Raw genomic sequence first — 12,571 nt, forward strand, 5'->3', positions numbered from 1 at the left:
GTGAATTCTACATTTGGAGAACATTCAAACCTGATTATACATCTTTCTTTAAATTCTCCACAATTTGGAAATATTATTCAAAGTAAGAATTTTCTCTTTTTTCCTCTCAGCAATTAGCACAGAATGATGTGTTAACATTAAATGGCCTTAATATCATTATCGTACTGATGATGATACCGTCAGATCACGTAAACTACATTGGCTACTATTTAAGCAGTCGTTTGCATACCTACCTCCAATATCTGAAGAGAAGATGTTAGCAACCTGACGCAAACGTGCAGGGAAAGACACGCGGAGTAGTCTTAGAGGTGAAAAGCAACACGTGCAATGGTAATGGCTATGAAACGATTTACAATGTCTCAGTTACTCCAGATGAATCAATTGCGGGATACTACTGCGTAACGGTACACCAATTAGACGCCACTGGACGCCTCTACACAGAGTATGCAACAGAAAAACAGCTTACCGCTTTGCGGCGCCGGCGCACCGATACCAGGTCATGGAACTCGTCCCAAGCCATTTTATGGCTTTCTGGTGTCGACGCACAAATCTAACGTCATGGAACTCATCACAGCTCATTTTACCGCTTCCTGGTGCTGACGCACCAATTCTATGCCGTTGGCCGTGTCAGTCCATTTTACCGCTTTACGACTCCGGCGCTCCAATCCTACGTCGTAAGGCCCGTCTACCCTCTCTTTTTGGAATTTTTTGACTGACGCACACATAGCCACACACGTGACAGAATAGGCCCGTTGTTATATAGCACATGATATTTGGATATATTTTTAGCTTGAGTGGCTGCCTTAAAATATTTACAATCGGTGACGAGCACGTGGATCCGAGGTTATGCGGCCTGCTGGGAGGACATTTACTGGTACTCCATTTATTTGACGCCGACCGCACACCGATATGGCTACGTTGTGCTGATGGGTTCCTCAAAGTTCCTCAAAGTGCGCACTTCTGCTGCAAACGTGTCGCGGATGTCACTACCAACTTTCTTCTCGAGAAAACTTCTTTCTTCAATGTCATTGTGGTGTATATCTTTTCAAGATAAAGGAAAACAAAAACAAATATTCTAAAAACATTTTAAAATAGAACCTGATATCGGCTCCTCTCCATGTTTTCTTGCTTGGTGGGCGTAAGCTGTGCGTATCTTACTGTTCCTAAAACAAGTTTCAGTCGTGCACATTAAAGAAAAAAGATGCGCTAAAACGCGATAACTTTCCTTTATTTCGCGGACGGTCATTTGTTGCAGGGTGGGCAGCCCACCTTGCTACAGGGAGAAGATAAAAATAAAAAGTTCGGAGAAGATAAAAGAAAAGGAAAAAGAAGAAGGAAGAAGAAGAAAGAAAAACGAAAAGGAAGGAAGAAAAAGGTAGAAGGGAGAAGAAGGAAGAATATGATATTGTATAATATATGTGTAATATATGTATAATATTGTGCACAACATGTCTGGAGCAGGACATTGACAAAACATATGACCACCTTGTCTTCGAATAATAGAACATTTATCTGAAATGAAAAATTCGAACGCGGCAACTCCCTCAAAGCTCAACACATACAATGTCATGGAACCGCTCCCTTCTGCTCAGCTATTTATGACCCTGCAGTAGGAACCAGAAATTGCAGCTTGCAGAACTTTAGAAGCGTTCTGGATGAGCACTAAAAATTCGGAAATGAGTAGAAAAGAACTGGCTCTGCACCAAAATCGTTTGGTGTGAGGAACATTTTCATTCGCAATTTGGGCCACAGAGGTGGTCGTTCCAGGTGTTATTTCTGAACTTAGCGATCCACTTTCGCGCCGTCCTCACACTAATAACGCTGTAACCTCTCACAGAACAAAATGCCTTGGTTGATTCCGCTTTTGGCAACGATACATAGAAAAGCAAGTGGCACGCCTTTTGTGTCATCTGCTCTTCAGATTACAGGTTGACAGCTTGGATCTGCAAACCTACAAGCTTTTACGAAAAGTGGTCCTAAAATCGTCAGTATTTCAAAAAGGACTTTTCACAAATGATCACGTACACATAGTTACTGAACACTTTCATTAACGCAAGGGAATATTTCGACAACCAAAGTGCACCCACTGGCCTTTATACAAATGGTATTTTGCTACTTATGTGGCAACTTGAAAACTAAATGCTAGCCATTGCACTACTGAACAGAGTGATGATACTGTTCTCCTCAAAACACTTAATGTCGCTCCATAGTAAGCAGTAGTAAGGTTGGAATGGGATAACATGCAACTGGAAACTGCAGTGACATCTTCTTGGTTTCCATCGCATAGTTCTCACCGCACCGAATATCAGCCAGCCGAATTGAATGGATATTTCGATAGAATATGTGGAAAGATCGGCCTGTTTGGGGGAAGTGATCATCATGGAAAAGGATATTCCCGACGCTACTTTCATGCTCAAAGAAACAAATATGTCCGAATTCTTCACTTACATGTGTTCATTCTAAGCATTAGACTTTATGAACGATGTCATCTCAGCAAGAAGGCTTGGAGAGCAAACAAGAACACCGAGGATATTGTGAAGAAGACCAAGTACATTCACCTTCTTATCTCGTTTTCGATGACAAGCATCTCTTTCTCAAACGGCGGAAAGATGTTACAGCGTAACGCGGCTCCGCATCATTCTCGGATGTGTATATCGCTATTCGATAAGCAGCGGAATTTTACGTCTAGACAAGCAGTCTGTTAACGCCAAGAGTCCATAGATCTCCTTTTACCACCTCCGTCCAAAACTCTCCTTTACGACCAGGAAGTATGGGTCTGAGAGCATCCTTAGGACAACTTCGACAGGATGATCAGACGGTCTCCTCGTAACCTGATCATGGAAGCGAAGACGGTTTTCCATGACTATTTCAGAAGGCCGGGCAAGATGTTGATGTTTTCCACTTGTCATCCACCGGTACACCATACCCACTTCCGAGTAAAGTTCTTCGTTAAGGAACAACATCGGGCAAAAGTGATCTAACAGTCGTCTAAACAGCTTTCTCTCCATGCAGCCAGGCTTCTCAATCACCGCCGATTGTGCTGTCCAAATCTCCGATCTATACATTATGCTAGGGGCGAACTACGGATAGGTAGACTCGCAGTTTGACTTCGTTCACAATGAGGGTTGACCACAGGAAGTTGGCCAATAACTTAAATATCGAACTGGCTTAAGCATCTCTTTGGTGAATACCTCTCTCGTAGCTGCCGTCATTTTCAGCATACAGCTCAAATGACAGAACTCATCTGTGAGTTGTCCGTCCATCTTGTTTCCCATTGAGGTTCTCAAGGGGACCCATATCTACTTGCATTTGTCATGGTGCAGTCGTCGTCCTAGCTGCAACTAATTTCGATACAAAGTCGACGACATTTTGCAACTTCGTGTGGCTCGAAGCGAATATCACCAAATCGTCGGAATACTCGAGATCGACATAGGAACCTGCAGATGGTGCTAAATTGACATTAGCAGAACAGAACGCTGCTCAACTGATCTTCGCCTGTCGTCATCGACCGTCGAACAGAAAGGGCCCCACTACAGCTCCTTGTCTCACTCCAGTTTCCACTTCGAATGGTGAATTAAATCCAGCTGGTGTTCGAACAGTTTTTCTTCGATTCATATCCTCGATTAAACGCACAAACTTTCTAGGGATTCCGTCAACGCGAAGCAGGTTGAGAAGGCAGCCTCGGAGGGAAGAGTCAGAAAGGCTCCGCAGTTGAAGTCCAGGAAAGCTAACTGCAGAAGATTCAATACAGCTGCCATACTTCAACCACTCTCCCCACAAAAAAACACCTGGTCAATCGTCGACTGATCTGAAACGATCCACTCGTACTCCACTTGATCCATCCACTGAAAACTTGTACATCACACGAAATAGTGATATCCTTCGGTAACTCGTGAGTTCTGTGATGGATACCTTGTTGTGGAGAGAAATTATGACACCGTGTCTTCACGAGCCAGCTATCCTTTCGACAATTCATGTCGAACGTCAGTTCATGGGGCTGCCTCCCCAACAGCGACTCCATTAACAGTGTTGCTGACAGGCGAAACCTCTTCATCTTGCCGCTATGCTGCCTTAGCACAGTATAGGCTTTTCTCGCGAAACGATATGTCATGACAAGTACATTCATGGAATTTGGAATTTTTCGGCCTCAAACCAGATAACATCGCATAAGTTTTAACTTGCAGAAGTCCAACGTTCGAAAGCGAAATCAACACAATTAATTTTAATTTAATTTCAATTTGGAATTAGGCAACACTCACATATGCCAAGTGGTTGTATAGTTTCCACCAAGGTAGATGAGAAATCCCGCGATCGCAGTTTTCTTCTTATGTTCCCAAAGCGTCTTGAATATATTACTCACATGGTTTAGCACAACCTTCATCTAGAACAAAAACTTTGATTTGCAAATTTTATCTTGCCATTAGAGCAACGGTAAAATCAAACGATATTCAATGACCACATAAGTTTTGCAAGACGTAGCTAATGGGAGTAAACTCAACTGCCCTATATTGAACTGTATTCGACCTGCATATAGAAAAAAAACGCGATAAAGCGCAGTGACCTTTCTTAACAATCAGATGCGGGTCATGGAAAAGCCATATCTCCTGCCATTTTGGTTCATTGAAAGTACTATATGATACAACTTAGCTATTCACTTCTAGTAAACTTTTTTTTGGAGAGTTTGATGAACTCAAAGCATTGCGCTCCAACTCTATCTTCGGCTTGGCGGCTGTATTCGATGTGGGAGCTTCACTCTAGCTCCAGCTCCAGCTGTATTTTTTTTTGAGTAGCTTCCAAAATGTTGTCGTTACTAAACTATTGAGTAGCCCCAGCTCGAACCCTTTGAATGTTGGTGTCATACAAATATTCTTTAGGTAAATTGACCACGTTTTTCCAAAAGTGACTCAGTTTCATTCGCTTGCACTACTCCTCTACAGCTTTAACCTGCTAGAAGCGCATCGATCAAGCCTGCTTTGCGATGGCTTCGCAGATATTCCAAAGCATCAAGAGGTTTGGAGAAGCAAGTATTAACGCCCTAAGTATTAACGCTGGTAGCAGCTGTAATTACAAAAACGAATGCTACATAAAACTTAAAACGACATGAAGCACGGTTCTGCATGAGCGGCTGCGCTCGAAGCGGTGCGGCAGTGATAGCGGTTGGAACCATCGCGAAGTACAGCGAGGAATGGTGTCAGCAAGGGTCTTCCCTAGACTCTAACCGCTATGCCATGCCGCATCGCTTCGAGCGCAGCCGCTTATACAACTGTACCGTGCTTCATGTTGTTTCTACACTACTATATACTGCAAGAATTGCGGCTAACTATCCCGGGGACCGTACGTCTCTACAAGCATGAAACTTGACATGTTGACAAGGAGGTTAAGGTAGTTTGGGTGGAAAACCACTTCAAAATTGACAAACTGTATTACAAGTGTTTACTGCGGGTACAAAAAAAAATGTACAATCGGTGCCGGCGTTCTTCCCCGTTCGACTACAATACGCCTTTGACAGAGCAGGATTCTGTAAACTATAGTGTATGCGTGTTATATATATATATATATATATATATATATATATATATATATATATATATATATATATAAATATATATATATATATATACATATATATATATATATATATATATATTTAGTTAATTTCCGTCATTTTTGCAACGTTTATCTTTTTTTTTGTATTCTTACCCAGGTCATCTGTAAGACAATTTCTGCTCTCCGAAACCTCAGTAATGGTTTTTTTATATCACTTAACTTTGTTTCAATTTTGAAGTTGAGATTTGGAATGCCAAGTCGACAAAGAATACCGTTCTCAACGTTTACAGGTCGAAACGACCAGAACAACGGTGCAGTTGTGAAAGGGATTGCGGTTGAAGCAGCGCGGTGGATGTGGATCGTTGCAGTCCGCTAACTCCATCGTATCACTTCGGCCATTACACAACCTTGCCAAGTTTCAGGTCGTTGTAACCCGATTATACTGTTGCTCGCTTTTAATCGAGATCGAAAAGATACCAAAGCGCCTCGAGATAATTGTTTTTTGTATGGAGGTGCTGTGTTACTAGATACTCGAGAGTACTGCAAAAGATCGGTTATCCAAGTTCAAAAATGACTTATTCTACCTTCTGAACACTCTACACAGTACATCGGCCATTCGAGTACGATGAAGGCCATTTGAAGGCGCATCTGAAGAGAACGGCCATCAAATCTTCATACCCGCAAAACACCTCCGGCCGATTCGGTAACTTTACCACCTTTATTAGAACCAAAGACCATGCAAGTGTCGAACACGTTTTTTTCTTGTCGGCACAGAACTCCATTTCTCAGTTCTGAATCTGGAATCAAATTATTGGATCTTAAAAAACGACAGTCCAGGTTTTGTGGAGTTGGTTAGGAATGCTAATAATAATAAAAATTGCGGTGAAATAAACATGCAAAAAACCAGGGGAATTTACGAATCAACCACCAACTAATACTCAAATCAATTATCGAGTTCATGAAGCTAAAACAAATCAGGGGAAACAACCTGGAGCAAAAAGAAATTAATTAAAAAAAAAAAAACGGTGACTGAGGTTTTGTAGAGCAGAAAGGCTTTTAAACTATATACGTGACTCGGCCAAAAGCGTAAAAACGTTTGCTAAGATAATTATGCAAAAAATCACGAGAAATTACAGAAGCTTATATACAATTATATATTTACGTAGGTTTATTAGTGTTGAGCGGACGTGTCGCAGTCGCACAGCTGAAGAATTTCGACGCTGCAATAATATTAATCACCAATGTGGAAGTAACATACAGAACAACACCACAATGCGCATGTAGTTGGGTCAAGAAGACATGAAACACGAACAGACAGCGTAAGTGACGGCGTGGCCAAGTTATCGCCTCGATTCCAGCCGCTGTCTCCACCGCACCGCTTTGAGCGCAGTCGCTTACGCAACTGTCCGTGCTTCAGGTCGTTTTGACCAGACTATACCCAGAAAAACTTAAACAGCTATGCAAGCAGCAATAGCATTGTGCTTCCACGTTATCGCTTTTTGGTGGGACAACAGAAAGCAGAGCTGCACATAATTTGAACATCAGCAATTCACAGAGAACATACTGCACAGTATGGACCACAACATTACTGCCTTTGTTATCAAAAGACAATCCAAATCAATGGGATCTATGAATATTATTTGCAGTCTTCTTTTACTTTCAACAACATCAAACTCATGCAGGTGGCAGAGTCTTCTCGACTGTCGTGACCACTATCTGGAAAGCCTTCAATATTGTTATAAATCTAATATACTGAGAAACAACAAACATTGCTCACCGTCTTCTTGGATAATTTTCTGAAGGTAGTCACTGGCAAGATTTCTCAGAGCTCTTTTGAACGGAAACCCCTGCCTGGAAACCGAACTATTGCTAGATAAAAATAAAGCGAGCTACCATGTCAAAATCTGTATAACTGTTGGAAAGACCGATTCCCAAAAATCAAGACGCTACCATAAGTTCAAAGGACACTATTAAACATCAAGCAACTACTGAAGTGTGTGTGTGTGTGTGTTTGTGTTTGTGTTTGTAAAAAACTCGATGTGTTTTTTTTTTTGTAAAATAACACTTTCCTTCTCTTTTTTTTTCTTTTTGTTTTGGTCTATGTTTGAATGCTTCACGATGTGGTTTCTTACTAGCATTGCTGCTAGTTCACTAATCTTCCGTGATTCTGCACAGAAAGAATGAGCATCACAAAGACATTCTCATGTTTCCTAAAAATTGTATTCTTCATTTATTCCCTTCCATGTGGCTCAGCTTCCAGTAGAGATGTTTCGTGGAAGTATGGTTTATTAATAGGAAGTTGCTGTTGAAGAATTACGGGAACGAATCCTAATGGAAGGAAATAACTAGAGCTAGAAAAAAAAGAAGAAAAAGAGAAGAGGAGAAATCACTAGAGAAAACTGGAATACAACATTACGAAAAAAGGAAGTTTAACTTAATTATTGAAAGGTTGACTAAAGCATCTGTGGTAGCGTTGTTCTGTATCTGTAAAAAGTTTAGAGTTCAAACGCACAGTTTTAGAGGTGGCGTGTCATCAGGCTTCACCCTAACAGCCACCATAAACAGAGTGAGAGTCATGTACGAAGTATAGAGCCAGTCGTCGACTCTGGAACTGCAAAGCTAGCAGGTTTCAACTGGAAAATTGAAACTACTTAAAGTACCTATATAAGTATCGAAGTTTTGTAGACATTCTAATGAGGAGGGCAGAATGCCTGGTGTTTATCGGTGTTAATCTAAACACTCAAGTTAATACTGCACTTCAGAAAGTTTCGCAGCTAAATTGATAGCATTCACTGTAAAATGTTTCAACACATTTGGTGACGTGCTTGAAACCACTAGTGTCCTAAAACACGAAGATTCGAACGCTTGAAAACGTTCTCGGAGACATTTTCTTTGGATGTGGAAGGGCGAGATGATCGTTGAGGATTGCCATAATTTCTTTATCCTTCTGAAAGTTCTTTTTTTCTATGTTAACGTGAGCATCGTAGGCGTCAGACTACAACGAGGATGGGACAGCGCTATAGAGTAACCAGCAAAAACAGAAGCTTTAGTAACAACTGGGTGCGTCTAAAGAGGGTCCCGGCAGAATTTCCAACATGCCCCTGTCATGCCTCGTCAGAGCAATTAGCGATGGTGCGTGCCCTAAAGAAATTCACTTTCATTGGCACCTAAATAGCTGACTCTGCTTACCTAGCGCTAATCATACGCTGGGTCATCGGCTAGGATATAATTCACTATCTACTAAATTGTTTTGGAGAATTAGACATATTCAGTGCAATTTTGTGACGCGAGGTGATCTCAATTTAGTAATCGTACCAGAAGCAAGAGAAATCCTCACGTGAAATATGAGGTAAGAAAGTATCTGATAGTTTCAAATTACGTGCATAAAAAATTTAAAACGGAACATTCCAGCTCTAAAAAGTGACAGTAATGAGAATTGTCGTTATCCTCTATCTCTCAAGCTTTTTTTTAGGCCTAATTTATTACGGAACAGAGAGACCTTCTATATGTCTGACTTCTTGGAACTTACAGGAAGAAAAAGAGTTCAAATTTGGTAAGATTTCCAGACTTTCTGAAGGTGATATAAAGACAAACTCACTCCCTTTTTTATTATAAAGGGAGTCAAAATCCCATGTTCTTCTATCTAACACTATTATTCTTTGACTTATTCGGTAATTTCGACAGCTCATGCCACTCTTCTTTGCATATTTCAGTTTTCTGCGTCTCTAGCTGGAAGAACATCAAAGATGGTTGTTTGCGTCTTCAACGACGGGAGCGTGACCTCGTCGAGGTATGTTCGCGTATCCGCCGGCGTATCCACTGGGCACATTATGTCTCGGAGGCATTCGCGGAGAATCCGCCGGGACCCTCTTTACCGTTACCCGTAACAAATCAGTAACGTATAGCCAAATAAAGTGTTGATAAGTGATATCAAAAGCATCATGCTATATGATAACGTGCTTATTCTGTTACGTCTGTATGTATGTGTGTATGTGTGTTTGTCTGGGTGTTACGAAATTCCAAAAAGGGGGGTGCGACAGATCACACAGCGTCGATTTGGTGCGCCAACGTCGCAAAGCGGTAAAATGGGATGACGCGGGTCCATCGGAGTGGAACTGGTGCGTCACAATGCATTAGTATCGCGCAGTAACTTCGTATGCATGTGGCAAAAGGTAAACGGGATGTTGCAACCGTTTTATATCCATGACCACCGCGCGCGTTGCTTTTCACCTCTATGATTCTTCTGCGTGTCTATTTCCTCAGGTTGGTAACATGCCTTCCTCAGGAAGTGGAAACACGAAAACCGAAACCGGCTGCTTAAGTAGTAGCCATGGTTTGAACGTTATCTTTATCAGCGCGATGATGTCGTTCACGTCATTTTATGTTAAAACATTCTGTGATAACTGATGAGAAAAAACAGAAAAAAAAAACTCGAGCTTAGGGTAAGGCTTTCAGATTGTGTCTATATTATGTTGGAATTGAAAGAGTGCTTGAATCTGAACTGCGAATGTTCTCCAAATGTAGAAATGACGCGTCTAGAAAGAGAACTATGAACTACGTTTGTTTATAATAAAAAAGAGAAAGAAACCGTTGCTAGAAAAGCACAATTCTAATTTTGCAGAAAATGCCAGTTCTATCAATTTTCATTGATAGGTGATGGCGAGCGAAAGGAACAGCACAGAAAGCCTGAAGCCTGAAATCATGAAAATGCATGAAAATACAACTGGCTTAATTTTTTGCAAACGGTAGAGCGTACAAATATTATGTTTACAATTTTCATAAGTAGTTTATCTGAGAATCACTATTTATGATTGTTTAATGAGCACACGGAGATATAAAAGAGGGATAAATAGACAGCAAAAAATGACATTTTCGGATGAGATATTTATCACGTTCCTGATTCCAGACGATGAAATCCTAAGTGGCAAATTTTTACTGCGCTCAGAGCAAAAGTCTTTCAAGTCAAAAAAACCGATACAACCGATAGATGTACTTTCCTGCGAAAAATAACCTGTATTCTGTATGCTGTCCCGAGGACTTTGGGCGAATTTTGAGGAAGATCGGTCAGTCGCCTGAGAACTGTCTTCGGTGCCTACACATAACTAGGTATTTTAAATGTTGACCAGTTTGTCCTTCCGGCTAACCATGAAATTTCAGTTTTTGCAGTGCTCGTTTCGCTCGCGTTCAGTAATCAGCAAAAAATTGACATAGAAATATTTTCTGTGAAATTCTACAGTAGAATTAACCTCATTTTAGTAAAAAAAAAAGTCTTTGTATGAATAAAGCTTTATTCTCGCCTTTTTTTGAAAAAATAGAAGCACCGATTTTGGGATCCCCCTAAATTGTCAGCACTATATTTATCTCATTGATGACCGCGTGGTCCGCCCGCTTTTTGGGTCGCGGGGACCGGTGTGGTCCGACGGTGGGCCACGGTGATTAAATTGTTGGCTACAATAAATTTTTAAACTTTTCAAAGTTTTAAAGTATTTATCACATATATTGCATTCTAACAAAGCTAAATGCATAATGGTCCGGGAAGTATTTATTTCTAACGGGAACATGAACAAAAACAAAAGTCACAAAAAACAAAATCATCGCAGAAATGCAGAGAAAGTAGCAGTTGTTCAAAATGGCTTCTGGATATTATCCTCCAAGCGAATGAATGACCGCCTAATGCAGGACGCATACTCCAGTAATCGCATAGGCTACGCATTTTCACAAGTCCCATCTGGATGCGGAGTGCTATGAACTTCTTCAATTCTTTTTTATTTGTTTCTACGAATGTGAGATCTCTGGCTTTTCCGCATCCCTATTAGATTAACGAGAGTGTCTTCCAGAAACAATTCAAAGAAATCAATTGGTGCAGAGCAAATCAATACTGTATTATCTGGCCCATGATGACCCGAAAGATCCCATCTATTGTTAGCTTCAGCATCGCTTGTCCATCTCTCGCTATCATCACCATCACTGCTAATTGTACTCATTGAACTAGAATCGGGATCAGAATCATTTTTTTGGACAAAGAACTAGAACGTCGGCCTGTGAATTATCTACATCGCCATCACTATCTTCAGCATCAGAGTCTAACAGCAATTGGCCGAAACTCTCATCCAGATCAGAATTATTCCAAAAAAAAAAACCCGAATTCGTTATGATCTACAAAAGAATTCAAAATTAGGGAATTAAAGCAAAAATGGGGTCTTGCGAGACCGCGTGGCCCGCCGGTCGGCTACGCCCGCGGCGTATGAGAAAAGCGCGCGGTCTCATATGCAAGACACGCAAAGAGCGCGGTCTCATATGCAAGACACGCAAAGAGCGCGGTCGTCAATCGGTTAAGTTTAAAAAAATTTCAAACTTGTTCTCACATCTATATTTCCTCCATACCGTTACATTTTGGAAACACTCAAAGCCTTCTCTTCTAGAAGAAAAGAAAAATAATGAGGATGACGGGTGTATTCGTCATGCGGAGACGTAAAACGATGCATACTGTCACCACAGTTCACAAATCTTCATATGCTTTTTAATTCATCGTTGTTATGGTACTGATGCACAATAATCTCGCTGATTCCAATTCTAGCGCCGCCACACTAGCTTGACGTTGTGAGAACTGTCTCGCTCTCGAGTGTCCAACTGGACGTGGGAGACAACATTTCTACAGAAAGACAGAGCAACATGTTCAGCAATAGTGTATCGATAGAACGCGGTTTTAGACTATTATCTGATCACATATCGGTACGGCGTAAACGACGTCCTCGGGCAATTATCGACATTGTAGATCTTGTCCTACTCAGCTATGGAGACTGGGAATTCACCAGTTGAGGTTTCTACGCATATTTCAAAAATTTTTCCCGGTTTTTTCATATGCTACATTTCTGTATGTAATCACACCCTCTGCATTTGTCAAGGAACTTTTTGAACTTTTAAGGCAATTTATGGACTTCTTTTGTGACTTGATCATAAACAATTTCGTAATTACTTCGCATTTTCTCATTTTAATACACATGCTAAAAAAATAAATATGCTT

The 12,571-nt window shown here is 40.9% G+C and overlaps 1 protein-coding gene across 3 annotated transcripts in view; it reads right to left on the reverse strand.

Moving 5' to 3' along the window:
- RB195_018572 (uncharacterized protein) overlaps positions 1 to 12,571 on the reverse strand; it is a gene marked incomplete at both ends in the record, with an annotated part of 90,204 nt that overhangs the window by 27,040 nt on the left and 50,593 nt on the right. Inside the window, 8 exons of one of the 3 annotated variants that reach the window (XM_064186067.1) lie at positions 1,099 to 1,163; positions 4,260 to 4,381; positions 5,461 to 5,518; positions 6,132 to 6,195; positions 6,264 to 6,344; positions 6,710 to 6,767; positions 7,205 to 7,263; positions 7,325 to 7,398. In XM_064186067.1, coding sequence (XP_064041949.1) covers positions 1,099 to 1,163; positions 4,260 to 4,381; positions 5,461 to 5,518; positions 6,132 to 6,195; positions 6,264 to 6,344; positions 6,710 to 6,767; positions 7,205 to 7,263; positions 7,325 to 7,398 — 581 coding nt within the window. Of the gene's footprint in view, positions 1 to 1,098; positions 1,164 to 4,259; positions 4,382 to 4,456; positions 4,525 to 5,460; positions 5,519 to 6,131; positions 6,196 to 6,263; positions 6,345 to 6,709; positions 6,768 to 7,183; positions 7,264 to 7,324; positions 7,399 to 12,571 lie in introns of those variants that run through there. The other 2 variants (XM_064186064.1, XM_064186065.1) reach the window with 2 other exon arrangements.

This window comes from Necator americanus, chromosome II, assembly GCF_031761385.1.
Source record: "Necator americanus strain Aroian chromosome II, whole genome shotgun sequence".
NCBI classification, from domain to species: Eukaryota; Metazoa; Nematoda; class Chromadorea; order Rhabditida; family Ancylostomatidae; genus Necator; species Necator americanus.